Source organism: Vicugna pacos, chromosome 35, assembly GCF_048564905.1.
Source record: "Vicugna pacos chromosome 35, VicPac4, whole genome shotgun sequence".
Taxonomy (NCBI): Eukaryota; Metazoa; Chordata; class Mammalia; order Artiodactyla; family Camelidae; genus Vicugna; species Vicugna pacos.
The window spans coordinates 23933767-23955366 of NC_133021.1; the positions used below are offsets into that span (position 1 = coordinate 23933767).

Here is a 21600-nt window from a genome sequence, read left to right on the forward strand (position 1 = left end):
AAACCTCATGTGAACAGGCTGGGGAGTGGGGAGTGGGGCCAAGAAGTATGTATATCATTAGAGTGGGTGATGCACAGGGGAAGGTTTTTAAAAGGCCTGTGTGTGTACAATTTCATTATCCTTATTCTTTGTCAGTAAAAGCCAGTGCTGACTAGTGAAATGGTTATTGTAAGAGCTGAAATTAGCACTTATGATCTGGAATCTCAATCAAGATTCAGTTGCTTGGTTATACTGGGAGATTTCTTTAGTATCTATAACCACTACATTGCATCCCGAGGGAAGTGATTACAGAGCTCAATTGAACTGAGTTCCTTACCCAAAAATGCATTAATATTTTCCCCTTCAGAATGCTATGTTTTATGTCATTCAAAATAGAAAATAATCCTAAAATTAAATGCCATTTAAAAAAATAATGTTGATGCCAAATTGGAAAAGAAAGCTTCAAAAGTGCTTTGAAAGTAGAACCAAAGTATCAATTATAAGAAAAATTACAGGCAAATTAACAATATGTCTTTTCCATCAACACTGAACCTCAGTAATTTTCTCCACAATGATTTGAAAACCCTATAATTCTCATAGAAATCTGGCAATTTCACCCATTTCCCCTCAGCAGAATAAATAGCTATATGTTGTGGTTTGGAGTTCAAAGAAATATTCCTTTACAATGGGAATGGGGGGGACGCACATGCCAGGACTGCTCTTCAGTCTCATTAAGAAGAAGAAATCAAAGCTACACTTCACCACCATGTAGTAGCTTAACTTAAGTAGTAAAAACCTTTATTTTTCATGCTTGCTAATTGGCAAAAAGATGAAAAAAACAAAGATGTCCAACTACACGTAATGTAATGACAGTGTATTCTGTTTTGATGGAGTGTGTGCACAGGAAGTGCCTTTAAAATGATGGAGGGATAATTTGTATTTGATCTGACATCCCACTGGTAACAAGGAGATAGCTACTGGAGCCTGTTAAGAGGGTGGGTGTGAACCGCCTAGGACAGAATCCATGAGAGTGTCACAAAGCTGGAAGGGATGGTGATCAGTGACCCAACTTAACTCTTTCCATCAACAACAGTCTTGGTTATTGGTCCAGGGTCACCATTTAACGTGAATGATTTACTAAGAGAGAAGATGGATGATGAAGACTGATTGTTCTCCTTTGAGTGTGTACTGAGGATTTTCCATTGTCAACATCTTCCTTCTGAAGTTAGAGAAACAGACCAGATCACTGACTTAGGTTGACCTAGTCCCAGAACTCAGTAATCTGACCTGAGTTCTAGTTTCATCACCCACTGCCCTCTCCCATGGTGGGGGAGTCACTTCCCTACCTGTACTGATGTAGGCATGAGCCTACAGCAGACGGAGACATGTCGGGAAGAGATGAGGGGCCCTCTCTCAGTCTCTTACAACCACAGAATAGAGGTTCATTTAAGATTTTATACAGCATGGGGTCCCAATATTTAGGTGAGGGGGATCATTTGATACTCTACGATTTCTTGAAGTGCCCCTTGATAAATATCTGCCTTGTTTGAACATATCACAGAACCACGCCTATTCTGTGGATTGCGCAGAACAAAGACCAATAACCCTTGGTCCCAAAGCCACATTTCTCCGAGAAAAAAAACCGACCCCACTCATTCTGCCTTCAGTGTAATAAGCCCTGAGTGAGTGCTCTGATCCAAATATTAGCCTTCATGCTTCTGCCAGAGTATAATCTGCTATATGCTTTTTGATGAATGTTTAAAGCAATCATTTTTAAAATGGACAAATCTTGGCAGGAAGTTAGCAAGTCAATTAACTGGCAGGAAGAAAGCGTAGTGCAGTTTTACACCTCACTTTAAAGAGTAATTTCAAATGTAACAGGCTGTAGATGTACTGGACACGAGGAACTGTTAGTTCGCCCATGAAAATCCAATATAAGAAAACTGACCTTTCTACCCAAAAGAACTAGGGAACAAATGATTTGCACCAGAATCCTTTCCCCTACTCCCTGACAGTTTTTTCCCCCCAATAACATCACCCCTACTAACTTACTGTTAGTCTAAGGGCACTGGTGATTAACTGCTGGGGAAGGGGACTTTAGGGCGGGAAAACAGAGTTAAAGAAATAGCCACACTGCCAATTACAAGGTAATCAGAAGGAACACCACTCTTTAATTAAATGTAAGATAATGGGAAATGGCGATTTGATTTATGCAAGTCCAACCCACACCCAAATTTCAAGATTCTATTTGTTGCATAATGTTAGACAAAGCCGGCGGCACTGAGCAAAATACAAACTTGTTTCTAGACCAAATATGACACTTAGATGAAAAGGAAACAGGTTTGCTTCCATTGGTGCTTTTTCTCTCTTTAAAGCATTATTACTCATGTTAAGCCTTAACTCCAAAAATAATCTGACTCTATAAAAAAGCCTGTTTAGCTGTATTAGCAGTCTATCATTCTCTTAAAATCAATTCAAATACCTCCTTCTGTCTGAAGTCCTTCCATTTTCCCTCACCTGGAGAACTCTCTCCTCCTCTGGATTCTGACAAAGCCTTACTCACATTCCCCACAAAAGATTTATTGCTCCATAGAGCTGAGTCTCTGCCACCAGACTGAAGATCCTTGAGAACACAAATCATCTTTATTCATCTTTCTGTTCCCCTCAGTGACATGAATTCTTGGCTCTTAGTGGATGCTTAGTGAAAACTGATTTCATTATATTTATGAAGAAGAGGAAAAACATAAAATCATAAATCACTCAATCTCACTGTAATCAAAGCTGACAAATTTCAACTCCAAACTTTTCACCTCCAATGACAGTCACATGATCACAACAGCACACTGGCAGCTTTGTGGTGGGGAGGGGGATAGAATTCCTGTCATCCAGTCACGGGGGACACTGCTGTTGAGTGTGTAACAGTCAAAAGTAATGTTAATCTGAGAAAGAGAAAAGATGAAGTATCTGGAAAACCAATAAAAAATGACCAGTCTTCACAGATGCACAGATCTGGAATTGAATATAATGTAGCATCAATGTTCTGGATTAAAAAAAGCATCTTTTGCCCGTTCCCTTTAGAGCTGTATTGCTTTCTCCATCCTCCTCTCTAAAGATACATTTTAGCGGTCAGGTCTTTGATTTCCTCTCTGGGTCTCCTCATTCAGACTTCCCTGACCCCTCAATCCCACCCCCAGACTATGTCAGCCCCTCATCTGACATTCCTTACCATTTTGTTTCAACACTCACTGTCTTTCTAACTATTTAATGTTTTGTTCCCCGCTAAGAAGAGAGAAATTTTGTGCATCTTGCTCATTGAGGTCTGACCATTGCCTAGCACAGTGCCCAAGGATGAAACAGACACTCAATCTCTTTATTCAGTGAATGGAGGACAAAAGGGAAGAAGAAGAAAGAACTTTCACAGGAAGATGGGTCAGACGAAGACATCAAGATGGAAAACACTGGCGGGACGGCCAGTGTTTCTTCACCCTCTACTCTTCCCACTGAGAGCTGCTTCAAGAAAGAAGAGTCTTTGTTTAGACATTGTCTTGGGATGAAGACAAGAGCTCAGGAAAGCAAGCTAAGGGGAAGGCTGAACATGGAACACTGCATGAGGCTGTGGATTAAGGAATGCAAACTGCTTGCGGGTGAAAGTCACAATCTTGTCAGTTACAAATGATTTTCTAGTATTTTCTAAAGGACCACTCTCATACACACTGATTGTTATTTGACCTGAATGAAATGGTGGATCTAAAACCTTGGGTGTGGCCAATTTTAAGCATGACTTATGGTCGAAGATGTGAGGTCTTCAAGTCCAGATCAGTTACGAAGGCCATGACCAATGTCTCTGAAATACCAAGGCCAACGCCATCCATAGGAGGTTCAGAGTAAATTAAGAAAAACTGCTGATAATCAATGTCATGTCGGATAGTTCCCTCCTGGTGTGTCTTTACAAATGCCTTGTGCTGTTTTTATAGTACTGGTCCTTAACCCCGCTGGCCTCAAACAAATCTTTGAAGGAGAAGAAGGAAGTAGGTTATCACCCACAGCTCAGTCATGTCTGGAATGTTCTGTACGTGCTTTTCTTTTTCTTCTTTTTTTCAACCTCGAAAGCATAACAAATTCAACACATTATCACAGATTCCCTCTTCCATCCCCTTACACAACTGTGTCAATGGGATAAACTCAGAACTTATCTGTTTCTGTTTCCTCTTGCTCACCCTTTCCTAAATTACCACCCGGGTGTGTGTTTGCTGGCAGATCCCTCTAAAAGGCATTTTTTCCTGTCCCTGTGTCTCAAGAATACAACAAAAATAGGGAAAGACAACATCAAGCACTCTTATAGTTCTAACCTTTGTCACGTGCATTTTCCTCAGCCTGCTCACCTCAGAGCAGAGAAAGAAAAATCACCCTGTGCCTGCATGGATGTGAGGTGTCTGACTGATGGAGTGTATCTGCCACTAAGTCTGTGATCACCCTACGTAACCTTAAATGCTCCTCCCAAACCTACACTCCAATAGACTGCAAAAATTATTTTCCTACTAAAAAATGTTAGCAGCTCTCCATAGAACTGTGACCACAACTCCACTCCATTGAAGGAAACAGCCCCTCAAATCTAAAAAGAAGAAATGCTTCATGGCTAGTCTCCCAGACACATGTGGGACATGAACAGCTCATTTACCCTGGGCTGGAACGCAAGGTATCAAGAGGTTAATAAATGCCTTTCGATGAGTCAGTGATGGCAGATGTGGGGGAAGGGGACACAAGTTCTGGCCTTTAAGAGCCCCGAGTCCCTCCTGTAAGAGCCTAAGTCCCTGAAGCCCAGGCAGGGGACAGCGAAGCAGCCCGGCACGGCAAGCATCTCCCCCAAGAGCTGAGCAGTGGAATGTCCCAAACCTTCTCTTCAAGGCTTTTTCTCCTCCCTCAAATGGGCTAGCATTTTTGCACCTTTTTGGTTCAAAGCCATCTGCATGCAGACACTTGCCTCACAGCCACCAACATGCAGTGACGCAGTGGATGGTTCTTCAGGAAGTGGGATTCTTAAATGTATAAACAGATGCTAATTGTCTGTGGGTATTTCCACACACGGGGTGGGGGGAGGAGGAAGATGGAGAGTGGGAAAGGGGGATGAGGGAGGTTGTGAGGGAGCCAGGCTCTGGGCGAGGCCCTGACACGCACATGCTCACATTCACGTATCACGAGTGTCTGGGACAGAGACACAGGGAGACTGAATGGGTGACTTCAGCTCAAGGAGGTGCCAAGACCCAGAGAGAAGAGCCTTCCTTTTGGGAGCACTTCACACGGGAGTGGACCTTGGCCCTCATCCGTGATAGAGTTACCAAGACTACATTAATAAGGTACCTTAGCCTTAAGGACAGCTCAGGGAGAACCCCCACTTTTGCGAGCCCCTTCCGCTGGGACTCCCACAAATATTCACTCTTTAAGACAGATCATCATCCAGCCTCTGAAACAGCAACGACCCATCTACCTAATCGGTCACAGAGGTCAATGTTTTGTCACAGCAACTTGTCCAACTGGGCCAACCAATATTTTGCCTTAAAGTCTTTTCCTTCCTGTGAGGCGTGGCTCTCTCTGGACATTTGAAATCATATCTGAATCCTCTCCAGAGCAATTCCTATACTTGCAGACAACACACATCTCCGGCAGCCTTCTCTTCAATAACAACCCCATTCCTGGGTCGTCTGCTGTCTTTTCCTCCCTGAATCCACCGTGATGACTAGCCCGGGCTGAACGCTGTGACATGGACCTGATACACTGCAGTGACCCTCGCGCATCCATATTTCTGCACACAAACAAGCTTTGAGGAGTTTCATCCTCCTATGAAACTGGGTCCTTGTATGTCAAAAACAAGATTTCCCTAAGGCCAAACCATTTTCTGTGTCTTGGCTCAGGTGCTGGAAAGAATGAAGGTCTCTCAACTTAGATTTTTCCCATGGCTTAGCTCAGATAAATGTCCTTTCCATGTACCATGCACGGCCGTAGGCCCTGCAACTCTTCCCAGCCATCAATGGCCCCGAGTCTGTCCTCAGGGCCCTGGTGATAGTCACCATGCTGACACTGCACCCCTGCCTCCAACCAGCAGCCCCACCATCCCTCATCCCAGGCCGAGTCTGCTGCCCCCAACCTTGGCCTGAGACAGAACCATTTCAGAAGTTCCTTCTCCCCACCTGGGCAGACAACCCTGGAAGACCCTCACCCAAAACACAGTCTCTCCACCCACAGTACAGGGGGGTGGCTCCCCTCTCATGTACCACTCCCCTCCCTCCCAATCACCCGATCACCCACCCGCCACCTCACAGCCAGGGAAAGAAGTGCTCACTAATCCTAAGACAGAATTAGAACTCAGGACCCATTTCCAACATAGCAACAGAAAAACCAGGGCACAGGAGATCAGCTAACTTGCAGAATGAATGCACTTCTGTGGGACTCTTTGGAAGGCAGGAGCCACACAACCAGCTTAGAAAATAAACTTTTGTAGCCATAAACAGTCATGTGGGGAATGACATTTTATTTTATTTTTATTTTTTTGCAGGGAGAGCAAATTAAGTTTATTAATTTTTTTTAATGGAGGTACTATGGATTGAACCCAGGACCTTGCGCATGCTAGGCACGCAATCTACCACTGAGCTTTACCCAAAGAGGTCTTGATACACTGGTTCTGTGGCTTTGAGAACCACCACCCAGGACTGACACCCTGAAGAGTGACTTGGTCATATAGCTCAGTAACTCGGTCTCTTCTATGAAGAGGAACTTTGAGCCTCCACCCTACACAGTGCACCCAACGTGACTTCTCTTTCCGTCATGACAGTCCTGCAGTCTAGGTAAAGGACAGACATCTGCGTCCACAGACAGACCAGGTGAGGCGAGGTAAGGAATACAACATTCCAGCACTGCACAATTTCAGAGTCTAGAGGAGAGGCTGTAGTCTAGATAAAGCTGACAGTGGACTCTTTTACTTCCCCCAAATCATCTTTTTAAAATATGTTTGTGCCTTTCAACTACAAAGTCAAATGCTGACTATGGCACGAAAGAACACTACAACAAATACTTTGTTTTTCCTGATGTCTCCCCGAGTCAGCGGCTCCCTAACCACTTTGAGAGAGCCTGTCCAAGGAAGAGATGGATGAAAACTCACTACCTGGGGCGCACCTGCTCGGATGCTGCATCTCCTTCCCGATCCATCCAAGAGGTCTGACTCTGCCTCCATCTCTCCTGCTGGCACCACGCAGACACGGAATCTGGGTTATCACTCCAGAGTATTTTGATTCCAACTAGCTTCCCTTTCTGCTTAGGCCCTCCCGACCAGGCCAAAATCTTTCTGTTTCTTTACAGGGTGAGGAAAACAAACCCAAGGAAGGCCCCTCAGTCCCCTGCCGGGGACAGAGCTGCAGAACCGAATTTTAAAGCCATGAGAAAATTCTAAAGTCAGACATCTGGGCTCATTTGAGCGACTGAGCCAAAACACAGATGGAATGGTTGGGCCCCTCAGAATCCAGTTTCGCAGGAGAAAGACTCTCAGCCCTGGGGTGTGTGCATGTCGGGGGTGAGGGGTGTTGGGGGTCTGCCCTGGGGGCAGGGAAGGAAATATAAGACTCTTTGCTTTTTCTCTCACACCCCTCTCTCTCCATCTCAGGGAAGAAGGGATGAGAGAGGTGGGAGGTGCTGAGACAGAACATCCTCCTTCACACCTGGGAGTGACCTCTTGGTAGACAGTTGGAAGTGGGACCCAGCACGGGAGCCACCCCCAGGCTACCCTGTGAGTCTGCCATCTTCATGGGGCCTCTGGCTCCCAGAGGGACTGAGATGGGGGAGCACAGAGTTCAGTTCCAGATTCCAGGACTTTCTAGGAGGGACCCCTCAAGGAGGGCCCATTTTTAGCACCAAGCATTTTGACAGGGTTCCTATTAGGGTAATTCCCAGCAATTTGGCAAGCACGCTTTCAGTGAGGAAAGACAATGAGAAACCACCCAAGTTTAATTCGTGAAAAATCTGTGCTCTCATTTTCCTATTGAAACACTTGCAAACACAGACACACAGACGGATCACTCTATTAAAAAAAAAAAAAAAACTAGAGTCCCCTGCAAACACAGTCCCCTGATTACTGACTTTGGCTGGAATCTCATCCTAGTTGAACGGGGCAGAAGTAGCTTAGTGGCCCCCTGTGTATACCTGCTAGAATCTGACAGTGGTTCACCTTTGCAGAGCTGCCCTGAGCCCTGGGCTTTGAGGGGAAGATCGCTTGCTGGAGAAAGCTATCACTTTTGTGATGACATAATGCTGACAGGCATCTAAGGCTCATTAAAACGTAAGCCCCCAGATGACAGGATGTCTCCTGAGTGCTGTCTGCACCCTGGGCCCGCTCTCGTTTCAGTTACCATAACACTCAACTTCAATAATAGACTGTAGTCCCAGCCACAGGTCCCCGTGCTCAGCCTGGACCTTTCACACATTTGCCTTTTTTTTTTTTTTAACATAAGTATATTATTTTTATTTTACTAACATTTAAATTTCATTATTCAACACTGAATATAAGTATATGCTGGCCTTGTGTTCAGGTTTTTGAAATAAAGACAGATGGACAATTTAAAGAGTGTGAGGTATTAAGCACTGCACGATCAAATAAACAACTTGTACCCCTTTTTACATTTAGTAGCACAAGTATCTGGACAATTGGAGGAAAAACCTGTCCAGGACTGAACTGAGAGGCCTTGCAAATTTGCCTTTTTATATTTGCCTACATATAATACAAATGTTGGCTTCGGATTTTCAAAGCCAGTCAGGATTTCAAATATCCCGTCCCATGTGTTTGTATGCATGTATCTGCATTTGGGGTATGGATAACAAAATAAAAAAATCAAGTGTGGGGGCAGGCGGCCTCAGATGGCGACAGCACAGGGCACCTGAGTGGGCCAGGGCCATGAGCACCTCCCGGCCCCAATTCAGCATGGATGATGCCTTTGAGCTGTCCCTGGAGGACACGGGCCCTGGGCCTGAGTCCAGCGGAGTTGCCCGCTTTGGGCCACTGCATTTAGAGAGCCGGGCCCGGTTCGAGGTGGCCGACGAGAACAAGCAGTCCTGGCTGCACTACCAGAACCTGGAAAATGGTAAAGATGGAGCCCAGGCACCTCCGGAGCCAGAATGGGGAGTCAGCACCAGGGATCCTGGCCGAACATCCATCCGCAGCTCCCAGCGGTCCTTCAGCACCATCAGCAGCAGCACTCAGCGCTCCTACAACACCTGCTGCGGCTGGACTCAACACCCTCTGACCCAGAAGAACCGCCGGGTACTGCTAGCCTCCTTCCTGCTCCTACTGCCGGGGCTGGTGCTGATCCCGATCGTCGGGTGTCTCCAGCGCCATCTTCCTCGTGCCTGGCTTCCCCTTGTTGGTCCCGGGAGTCTACCACGCGATCTTCATCTACGGTGCCGTGAAGGGCCACCGGGGCTTCCAGTTCTTCTACCCGCCCTACTTCGAGAAGTGAACTGCCTGCGGACGGCGGGATCCAGCGTCGGCTCCGAGAGGCCCGGTGCGGCCTCCTCGCGCCCCTAGAGGGCTTTCCTGGGGCCCTCATCTCAAGGGAAAAGCCCCTCCGGGACCCTCGAGCCCCCATCCCCTGGGGAGTTTGCTCAAGAAGTTTGGGGCATGCGGGCTTCGGGCCTGCAAAAGTCGCCCCCTCCCTGCTCTGTGCCTTAACTTATTCTCAGGCCCTGGGGTTGCTGGGTTGGTGATATTTTGTGCTGATAAAAGGGGTGCTTGATTCCAAAAAAAAATTGGTGTGTGATAGTCCCTTCTTCCCTGCAATCACTATCCTCTCCCCATCCAGAATGTGTGTGGCTTGTAACACTTGTCACAGAGTGTACTCGTCACCAGAGTTTGTCGCAGAGACACGTGAGCCCTGGGGAGGTGCTGCCTGGGTGGGACCCTCCTTCAGCTTCTGGTGCTGCCCTGTGTGGCCCATCGAAGGAGCGAGAAGAGTCCAGAGGTAGGGCCTGAATCAGGCCGGGGAGCATCTGAAAGCAGGAGCCTGGGCCCCGGGGGCGCCATCAGGCCACGTGCCCTAGCAACCTGTGCCTCCTCAGCCAGTCTGCCTTATCCATGTCCTCCGGACCCTTCCTCAAGAAGGAAGTAGAAGTCTCAGGAAGGCTGAGCTGTGACCCTGAGTAAGTCACCTAAGCTTTCTGGCCTCAGTGACCTCATCTCACACTTGGGGACACTTGGGGAGGGCTTGGCTATATTTTTCAGCTCCTGTGTTCTCTGATTCTCTGAGTTAGTCTGACTCTCAGATCAAGACTAAGAGGACTTAACTAGGTGGGAACCCAACAAGGGTCTTAGAACTGTGTGAGGGAGTCAGGGGTCCGCTGGATCCAGGATCTGATCGTCTTGGGGAATTCAGAGTGTGGACCCAAGGCCCCCTCCCCTCTCGGGCCCCTCCATCCTCCCTCAAGTAATACATCCGGTGCTTCTGGTCAGCTCCTCCTCTAAGAAATGATAGCTTCCTTTGCCTTTCCTGATAGGCCTTAGTCTTAATAGCCATTAGAAAATCAGGTAGAAACAGAAGGATCCTCTCTAAAACAGGATGCTCTTAAATCCTCTATTCTGGAAGGGGACAGAACTCCATCATCACACTTCCTACCATTGCCACCGACACCATGACTGTGCATTTCCTGACCTCACTCCACTCACACCCTCTTTGGTAAGTGTTTTTCCTGACCACCTTGGTTAAATCCATTTATACGTACTCCACCGCCTTTGCTCTGCCCAGTCCATGCTTCACAGTCCTTGGTCCGAGCCTTTCCCTCTTCTCTGTGTCAGCGACTAGCATCTTCTTTCTCCTGCCCACGACCTTGCGTGACCTATTCTGTAATTATTCCCTGCTGACCCAACATCCCATACCTTGACCCTCAGCCCTTCCGCTGCCAGCTTGGTATCAGCTTGGCACAAAGACGTCAGAACAAGGCACAGTGGGTCAGGGAATCAACTTCTCAGACTGAGAGGGTGACAGAAGTCTGAACCAAAATGTTCCACTGCTACAACACACAGCAGAACACACACGCATACATATGACAAATCCTCGTATTATCCAACATTTCTATTAAAACTTAAAACTCAGGTTTTGAAAACCAGTTGGTTCAGTTCCTTCACGAAAATTCTTTTTTTCCCCTCCATCCTATCCCTGCATCAAACTTGGTAACCATGACACATTTTCCTAAGGTTTCTTTTCAGGACACCTTAATTCTGGCAGTGAGAAGTTAGGCACGTGAGACAGACTCATCAAATGAATTCCTGGTTTAGGACTTTTCATTCTTGAAATTTTTCTCTCTTTCTCTCTTTCTTTCTTCTTTTTTTTTTTCCAACACAAGCTTCAGCCAAGATCTCTTGGTGGCCTGCTCTGCCTAAAAGCATTTTCCTCCTGGGAAGAGAGCCAGTCAACTTCTCAAAGCCTGGGAAGAGTCGAGGCTTCTCCTCTCCCAGCTCCGTGGGCTCCTGGGTAGCGCAGCACTGCCTGTGAGTAGGGATTAAGTCAGGAAGGAACAAGATGGGACATGCCAAACCTCCTCCAGGCTTTGAAAAGGTGATCCAGACCGGTTTTGAAGCAGCCATGCATGTCTTAAGAGATTCCTAACCAAAGTTAGCCGCTCTGAACCAAAGAGGGAGGAGGAAGGAGGAAAAAGCACCCTTTTAGGTTTCTGAGAAAATTCTTAACCAGAAACACTTGGTTTGCTAATCTTGGTGGCATTTCCAAATCAGGATCCCACTGCCTCATTATTTCAGAGCCCCGACTGGGTCGACAGATTACATCTTACCTGGAGACATTCCCTATAATCACAGAAAAATGCCTCCTGCCTTTGTACAGAAAATGAAGAGATTTTTCAGAATAAAGAAAAGCAACTTAATTATCATTAAACAAACTTTAACTGCTGTGAGCATCGTCCTCTGCACCGAAGCACAATTTAACTTCAAAGAAACCGCAGTGACCACGACCCTCGCTGGCCCTCCCCCAGCAATGAGTGGCCAGGAAGAGCCCAGACCCAGGTGAGCCGCCCCGGCCGCCAGGAGTGCATGACACAGCAGAGGGGGACCCCTAGGGAGGGACAGCCACCCCCAGAATCAGGCCACTTCGGTACCTTGCTCTTGTCTGCTGCACAGCAGGGCCCCCGACAGCAGAAACTCAAGAAGCCACCTTCCTTGGTTGGCCTTTTCACGGGTGGGTGCAAAGCTGGCTCCATGTCCAGCTCCGAAAGCGGAGTGCAGCGGTCACCTGCCCGGACCTCGGGCGGCAGGGCCCTCCCCGTCCACACTCTGCTGGCCTCCAGCCGGGCCCATCCTTCCCAGAAGCTGTTCTGACCCACCCCTGACAGACGGAAGCCTAGGATTTGGAATGTGAATCACGGATAGAAAATACCGGTTTTTCACAGCTACGCAAAGGCACCAGGGGTGGGGTTTAGGTAAATCCGGATGTGGACACCAAAAAGGACAGCAAGATTGTGCCTCTCTTCCATATGTTTCCCTTGGCCAAGTGGGCTCCGCCCGCCCACCACTCATTAAAGAAAATTTGAGGCGATCGGAGTGTGCAGGGGTCATCTAAATTTCATCAGCGCCATTGGGTAGTTCACATTCAGGTGAAATTTCAGACTAGAAACAGACAGATCTTTACTTAGTTCATACTGAAATCTATGCATCATGTCTCTACCGTCACGAGCCACATCACAAACAGCCAACAGTCTCGCATCACTGGTCAAATCGCTTCATCCTCAAAGGCAGGGCAGTCATGGTGGATATACTTCAAAACCCACCAGGCCAGAACTTCTAGAACAGAATCAAGAAGTGGGGAGGCCACAACATTCAAAGGCTCGAGAACCACCCGAAGGACAAACCCCCGATTTCCTGGTGGCAGGACCTGTGCTACGTGCTCCCTGTTCATCTGACCATTCTCGGAATGTCGTTTCCACAGCCGGTGTGCAGAGGTCACTCAGAGTTAGAATCCTGGATCCCACAAAGTGTGGGGTTAACCTAATTCATGTCACTTCCCTAAGCCTGTTTCCTTACCTGTAAAGTGAGGGCAATGAATGCTACCTATTCACCTTTCCAACATTTTCATCATTTTTACTGACAAAACCAAAGCAGACAATGCCCAGCATCAAAGGTGTTAGCGGGACTCACACTATCTACACTGCATGGTGCAGCCAGCCTTCTCTGGGTGCCATCTGGTGGGCCCCCCGTGGGACGTGGTGCTTTCCACTGTTGACCTCAAATATCTTACTTCAAATCAACTAGCACAAAACAAAAACGCCGAGTAGGACTGAAATGTAAGCTAACGATTTCTTTTTTTCAGTTGAGAGCAGATGAAAAGCCAAAGGTATGATGTATCATGATATCCTTGGAAAAACCCAAACTCAGGGACGCACGACACACGTATCCTGTTTCAGACAGGACTGCGTCGACTTACACCTTTTTCTGTGGTTGAGGAGAAACATTTTAGTGACCTGAGAGCGAACATAGTACATGAGAGCAGATGGAAGTGCTGAGAATTTGGAAAAATACAAACAAAAAAGAACAGAAGTCCCAGCTATCGGCCTTTGGGTTAATGACAAGAACATGGGCTTGTGTTTCTGGACACCAGGCAGAGGGATCCTGGGTGGGCAAGTCACAGACCTTTGGGATTCTGTAACCTGCCTGCACTGGGGTCTCTGTGATGCATTATGAGGGGCCCTGTAGAGCCAAAGAGCCCCTTTGGAGACCCTCTCAGAGATGGAAGGAGGGGAGGATGGTATAGTTAAACATTTCCTCCCACCAAAGGGACTTATGCATGAAACAGCATTTGACCAAAGCTGAAAATATTCGATACTCTCCCAGAACCATTTGCACCACACTAAGAATAAAGTTCAAACTCCGTGTTGTGGCTTATTAAGCCTCTGGCCACCTCTCCCAAGTCTCCTGGATCTTCAAACAGACAGGCCCTTCGTGCCTTGGGGCCCCCTACACTAACTGCTCCTCTTCCATGCCTGGTCCCGCTGTTTGCGAGCCGGGCTCCTCCTCACACAATCCGCTTTATTTCTCTCCTGGAACTTTCTCCATCTGAGGCCATCCCTGCATCTGTTTTCTCCTCTGCCCCTCCCACCCCACCCCACTGAGACTCCAAGCCCTGCCTGGCACAGGACCTGTCCAGCCTAGAGACTCAATCCACGCTGATGAATGAATGAATGAATGAATGAATGACAGTTCATTCTTTCTAAATCTGCTGATCCTGTGTCACTGTATCATCTTCATGTTAATCAAAATTACCTTATTCTCACACTTAACAATTCAAGAAGCACTTTCACACACTTAATCCTCAAAACCAGACTCCAAGGCCTTTTTGTGGTTAGGCGGGAAGTCACTGGCCCTGGACTTGTCTGCCATGAAATAACAGTTATCTCAGACCAGTCATCTCGCAGCTTCCAAGTCCTTCTCCATCAACCAGGGTGTTCTCTGAAGCAGCTCTAATCTCCCTCCCACCTTGAACAACCTGTATCTGAGACTTTGGCTGGTAGACACTGACCCTTTCGTACAAAATGTTGTGTGAGATTGTCTCCATGATGTTGCCTCCATGAATCGAGCATCCCTACATGCTGGGTACTGGGTTAAGTACTTCTCACACTTAGGTCTCTGATCTGCAAACCACCCGGCTGGGTAAGACGTCTTAGCCCTTCTCTACAGAAGCAAAATGGAAGCTTCCTCAGTTCAAGGGTCTCACCCAAGACCACACCAACAGTAACTGGGAAACCAGTTCCCCAGCCTAAGTCTGTCCAACAACAAGGGCCAGGTTCCTCCCACTTCCCAGCAGCAAGTGTTGCATGGAGCAAACCTACATAAACCAAAAATGAGGGCTCTCCTCGACGGGAGTCAGGCAGGTAAGGGAGACAGGTGTAGGATGGAAAGTCGGGGGCTGTCATGACCCTATGAATCTGTATCCCACCTCATCTTAATGGTTGCAATGTAGCTCTAGTAGAAATTATAACAAAGGAATCAGAGCCCCATGTTCACTGATCATCTTTTTTTCCCCCCTCTTAATGTAAGATATGTGATTCATATATAAAACTCCTAATTCTGCTGAGTTTTGGTGGCTTATCAAAATTTGTAGAAACCATTGTGCAGGCCTGTCTGGAGAATCTGGCCCCAGGCCTGTGCCTCTGACCCACACTTATTCTGCCTGCACCAGGAAGGGACCTGTCAAAGTTGCACAATTCATCCCTTCAATGCCAGTGAGAACTTTTGCAATCACACGGAGAAGCATTTTGAAGGGGAGGGTGCGTGTTTGGGGGTTACAGTGCAAAAGACATGAGCCACACCGTCTTGTGAATTTTCATTTCTATGAACCACCAGGTATTTTCCTCTCTCTGGGGTGAATTCTAAAGGTATGTTCACAGGGGCACAGGTTTCTAAAGGAAGGAATTTGATGGACAGATGAAGCTTCTCCCTATAATGCCGGGAGGATGGTTGCTTCTTGAGTGCTTTCCTGACGAGCCTGCTCCAGGCTGGACTTCAGAAAAACTGCCAATAAGCAGCAAAACGGATCACCGTTCCAACCCCTCGGGTTCCTCAAAGTCCACCCTTTGTCGTAATGTTGAAATGGCAAAAAAGGTAGGAGGTGGGAAAGAGAATGTGAAGCTATGGGTGTAAATCCCTCCCCGTGTGACTGTACTGCCTGGACATCCCGTACAAGGAAAACCATTTCTCACAGAGAACCTCTTAGGGAGCCCAGGAAAATGCCGCAGGTTTGCATCAGAGCCATTGGGTTCAAATCCCAGCTCTGTTGCCTAATGACTCAAGTCTAGATTCTTCTGAGCCTTGGTTTCCTTACTCAGATGTATGTTTCTACACAGGTTCATAGGGTTTTTTAGAGGATTATAACTTGTGTGAAAGTTTCCACATATAATACATAATAACTGTGGCCATCAGAATGGACTTATTTGCCGTGGTTTGACTGCATACAGGGAAATTTTTTTTTATTGTATTGTGTTGGCATTTGAGATTTTTATGTATCTTAAAAAGCCAGTGGTATTTAAAATTTGGAGAAAGAAAATATTGTATTTACCCCATGATCCCAAAGTTTGGTCCATTTTTTTTAATGATACAGAAAAAGTTCAATTAGGCTTAAAAGTGACCTGCCACCACCCCGAGGCTACAGTAATTACCTTCTCTTTAATGCAATTGCTTAAATTATAGCTTGCCTTGTTTTGCACATCACAGCCACCATCCTACCCTTTTTTTCTCTAAGCATAGTTATTCCTCATTATTTCTTAGGTTAACTGACAAATGCCAGACATACGCTTATTTACAAAATACCACATTAAGGGGCATTTATTTTATATAGATTTCTTTTTGCAAATATTTGCAGCTAGCTGCAGAACCATGATATTTTATGAAGTTAAAAAAAAAAGAATATGTCTGGGAAAGAATGTGATGTTTCGAAAGCAGCTTCTGAGAAGGAGAAATGAAGAAAATCTAATTGCAGTGGAGATACGTACTGATTTGTGTGAAAGGAACGGTTTCATCACTTGCGGTTTTAATGAATCCTGGCCATCTGAATTAAAAAGAAGCTGGAGTTTAAAATCATGTCTAAAGCTTTCTTCAGTGATTTGGGAACATTAAAAAAATGTTGTTTTCTTTCTTTTAGAAGGCACCTCCGACAGGATGCCTTCTGTTCTCAATTTGTCCTGTTGTAAAAGAAAAGTCTTCTCAAATAGAGATATTCTGTATATAAAAATAGGGCTTTTTTTTTTTCCATCAAGGAGACTGAATCAGAGTTCTAGAGTTACAGACTCAACATAAAAACCTAAGTACCCTTTACCGCAAACGGACCCCCTGAAACTGGTAAGGGGTGACGTTTGGTTGTATTTTCACGAGACCGTGAAGTGAATGTTTTACACGATGGGTCAGAGGATGACGTGACCAGGGGTAGGTGGATTTAGTGCTTTTGGTGACAAGTTCAGGCAGCTTAAGCATATTTAATCCAAACACCTAAGGCTCAGAACCCGAAACAGCATTTATTTAGTATTTTGGGATCGTGATCAGAATGAAAAGGTTTAGGGCAGATTCTGGAGGGAGTGAAACCACTGATGTCATCAGCAGTGACTGCTCCAACAAAGGAGAAGGGGAAGATCACTTCCTTCTTCAAGGGACGACTCACTCAGAGCGCAGATCCTTCTCCATCTCAAAAGACAAGAAAGTCAAGATGGAGAAAGTCACTTTCCCAGGCTACCTGGGAACGGCTGGCCTCTCTGCAAGAACACAGGCCATACTCCAGGGACGTCTTCTGCATGTGATAAAACTATAAATTGTAGAGATGTGAAGAAGTCAAAAATAAAAGCTTCTGTCCTCACTAGCCACTTGTCCCTCTTTCTGATTTATTTGGCATCTTTCTAGAAATTTTTAACAGATGGATAAGCACACAGAAGATGGATATGCTTCTTCATACAAATGGGATCCAGCCTTTTAAAAATAAATGGATCGCAGGATCTCCACTGCTCCATGAATAGCACTGCTCATTTAACACAGCTGGGTTATGTGTCTGCCCCTGTGATACAGACTATTTCATACGCTGTCACGACTGCAGAGAACTGGCTCATCTGAATGGACAGTACATACTACCATATTCCTATCAACAGAGTAAATTGGTATTAGTAATCAATTACTGATCAATACCAGTAATGCTTGTGAACTAACAGTAGAAGACCAATAATTTGACATCTAGGGATTTGTGTTTCGGATTTGCTCACACATGCACCACTACACAGAAGGTCGCTGCAGTGAATTCCTAACAGGGAGAGAAAACAGAAGCAATTGAAACAGCAATTAAAAGGGGTCAAGTTAATATATTATGGGGGTCACTACTTTAATTGTTCTGAAGAGAGAATAGCTCTAAATCAGTTTGTGCACTTCTCACCATTGTAGACACACACACACACACACACACACACACACACACACACACTCCCCAAAGACAAAATTGAAAATGGTCCTTTATGAGTCAGTTGGCTGGAGTTGCTATCTTTCATAGTCTTAAAACTTACCCTGAGAAAGGATTCAAGTAAAGTTACAGTTAAAGGCACAGGGAGTCCATGCAACATTTCCTTGCACAGAATTCAAATAGAAGATTAAAACAAACAAATAAACAACCAAAAAAAAGGGTCCCTTGGCTGCAGCAGGCTGCATGATGGTGGCACGTTCACCTGACTAATGACTTCTGTGAAAATGCGACTGGATGTTCACGTGACGTTCGGAGTAGTGTTTACAAACATTCTTAATGTCAAAGACTGCAAATGACCACAGGTCCATCTGAATCTGCTTTCTCAGCCATTCTAACAAGTCTGTGAGGCAACAGGCCACTTTCCTTCCAAGTGGCAAGAAGGAAGGTCAAAGAAAGCCCCTTTCGATAAGTTGACAGTGTGCACTATTGACCAGTAAAAACCCCTCTCAGTCGTTATGCCATCTGAGCAGATCCCAAAGCAGGGCAAACAGGCAGGGAGGACCCACAGCTACAAGGACAGTCCCACCATCAGGTTTCTAGGAACCACCGTGATCACCTGCATTTGGGAGCCCTAGTAAAAATGCTAGTGGGAAACCCATCATCACTTCTGTTGCTTTAATCTTGAGCAAATGAGCAGGAGTGGAAGTTAAGGGCATCACATGTGAGTTGAAACTACAGTATAAAATCCCAGGTCCGGACGGGGCCACAAAAGCTGTCACCTGCCTTGACCCTGGACAGACTGTGCCCGTGTCATCATATACAATCAGCTGTATGCTCCTTTCCATAAGATCTCCAGAGAAGTATTTCCACAACTGTGTAATAGTTTGTATTTCCTCTTGGCTTTCAAACAAAGGAGTAGTTCAAAATTCTTCCTGCTGTCCGGAAGTCTGGATGCAAAAGCAGTCTCCATCCTTTGTCCCTCCCTCCCAAGGGTGTTTGGAATTCCATCCTTTCCACCGTGGTCCACGGTCCCAAGGCCTCCAGTTGCCCGGATGTCACACAACCGTCCACATAAACCCAGGAGGACTTGTTTTGGTCCTACAGGGGAGGGCAGATTTGGTAACTTCAGAATCCTGCCTACCTTCCAGAAAAACACAAAATCCTTCTCCCCCATATTTTCTCTCATCAAGCTACAAGTTAAATGCATACATCGGGAAGTTTACGAGAAAGCAAGCTGTATCAGAACAACTTACAAAGAAACTTCACCCTGAAATACCAAATGGCCAAAATTCAGACTCAGAGCCTGGCCTTGGTGCCCCACAATTCAGCATAAAAGCAAAGCCCTAACTCAGGCCCGAGGAATTTGAGCTTCCACTGGATTACGGTTCCCCTGCTTAAGAAACAGTTGAGGCAAGAGAATGGAGAGGGAAAGGGATTGCTGGGGGAGTTCATGTTCTCACACGTAGGATTAGGACGCTTCCAGCCCCCAGCTCGCTGCTGTCCTCCGCCGCCACCACCGCCACTGGGGAATCCTCCTCGGCCACCACCACCACCACTGCGACCACCTCCATAGCCTCCACGGCCCATGGGTCCTCCTCGCCCTCAGCCTCCATGACCACTGCCACCACCCCGATTAAAGTCTGCTCGTCGAGTACCAATGTGCCACTAGGAGCTGGCTGCTGGCCATAGCCAGGGTATGAGGACTGCTGCCCGTAAGACGACTGAGAACCTTGGCTGCTGCCATAGCCACTAGTTGAGCCATAACCCTGGGGAGCTGACTGTGTGCCATAGCCTGTGTTCTAGGTCTGTCCATAAGAACCACCATAGCTGCTCTGGCCATAGCCTGAAGTGTCCGGTGACTGGCCATAACCACTGTAACTCTGCTGTCCGTAGGGCTGATTGCTCTGCTGGGAATAGCCCTGCCCAGGCTGGGTAGGTTAGGCCCCATAGCTTTGGGTTACTTGTTGGCTATAGTCGTTTGAGGCCACGTCCGCGCACGCATGCACAGGCCGAGAAGCAGTAAAATTCCAACACTACAGAGCCCCGACGCCTCGAGGACTGAGCCCATGACTCATTTCTACTTTAAACTTGTAGCAGGGTGGTTCATACTTGGAATTGAAACTTTGAATGAAATCAATCTTAGCTTTCAGACTCAGAGATCTGCCCTTGAGATAACCAGTGCTCTTCCCAGAGTCCCAAACCAGCGCCGTGCACCAGAGCCCACCACCCAGCTGATGCCGTCAGATGACCACATTGAACTAATTATCTGGGACAGAATGAGTTCCCCCTCAGCAGCTCAGAGATCAGAACGCCTTTAGCATCCCACTCGGAGTCTGCCCAACACTCCTGCTAAGAGCCTTCTTTCAGGGGTGTGGAACCTCAATAATTCTGGGCAGTCTGCTGTGGACCACTTGGAAAAGTTGGACAAGCCATTAGGAAAACCCTGGAACTAACGGAGTGTTTTCTCTGGCTGGAAGCCCCTGTGTTATTAAAAATAACACAATGAAAAGCATACTTGCCCCTGACATACAATGGATGGAGAATATAATTATGAGCTGTTTCAGCCTGAGAAGTGGACAATGAAGGGAGGTGTCAAAGTCGAGAATACAAAGGAGAACAGACAGCGTGTCTAAGCCCTCGCCCCCTGTGGCCATTCCCACAGCCTCTTGGTGTCTTGGTTTCCTGCTCAGGTAACAGTAAAACCTGACTCCTTGACTCTTCCTGCAGGGCTCAGAAACATCGCAGTGAGTTCAGAGTTAAAACTGCAAGCCTGGGAAATGATAGTGTCCTATCAGTAGGTGCCAGTAAAAAAAAATTAGTATCACTTCTCTCGTCTCTCTAGAAAAAGTGTCACAAATATAATTAATGTAAAAACACGAATACCCTAGCTCCTCTGACATACTTAACAGTTTTGTGTTTTAATTACTTTAGAGAAATAACAGTTGCCGCTGGGAGTTATTTCAGAAATACATTAATTTTTTTCCCCTGGATTCCTAAAAGGAGAAAAAAAATAGTAGGAAATGGAGGACAGCTTATTGTGTTGTATATTTCAGCAGCTCTCTGAGCCACAGTTTCTTCATCTGTAAAGTGGGAATTAAAAGATTCTGCTAATCTCACTGGGCTGTTGCAATGATAAGATGAAGTAAAAGGTGTGAAAACACTTTACAAACAGCCCAGTACCAATGAGGAGTAAACAAAAACAATCGCTAACACATGGAACTGAAGTCCGAGAACTGCGCTATGTATATTTTGTCATTTAATCCTCACGATGCCACTATTATCACTCCCATCTCATGAATGGAGGAGAAAACTGAGGCTTCAGGACATGAATTTACTCTCCTAAGGTTACCCAGGAAGGAAGCAGTGAAGCTAGGATTCAACACTCAGGCATTCTAATGTTAGGGGCATAGTTTCTGCCCCTCGACTTTTCTGCAGTAACTGCGGTAACCTAATGATTTAATATGAGTATCAGTTCTGGTGCTAATCCGCATTATCTGACGGCCAAATTTCAGGAGGCTCTCTTTCTCACACATTAGTCAGTTTTTAAAATATCTGAAATCCTGTCCACTTTGTTCCTAAACAGTTTTGGTTTCAAACGCCCAAGTTCTCATTACACAGGTATCTTTAAATTATTCTTAGCTCTGTTTACACCTTA

General features: G+C 46.3%; 1 protein-coding gene and 1 pseudogene across 13 annotated transcripts in view; one reads left to right on the forward strand and one right to left on the reverse strand.

Annotated features, from left to right (window-relative positions):
- The window catches only part of KIAA1217 (KIAA1217 ortholog), a 669685-nt gene that overhangs the window by 228848 nt on the left and 419237 nt on the right, over positions 1-21600 (reverse strand). For 2 of the 13 annotated variants that reach the window (XM_072955365.1, XM_072955358.1), the window contains exon 1: positions 12121-12346. The exons of the other annotated variants lie outside the window; for them this stretch is intronic. In XM_072955365.1, coding sequence (XP_072811466.1) covers positions 12121-12222 — 102 coding nt within the window. In that variant the 5' untranslated portion in view covers positions 12223-12346. Of the gene's footprint in view, positions 1-12120; positions 12347-21600 lie in introns of those variants that run through there. 13 annotated transcript variants of the gene reach the window in all.
- LOC102536008 (transmembrane protein 134 pseudogene) lies at positions 8915-9476 on the forward strand (annotated as a pseudogene).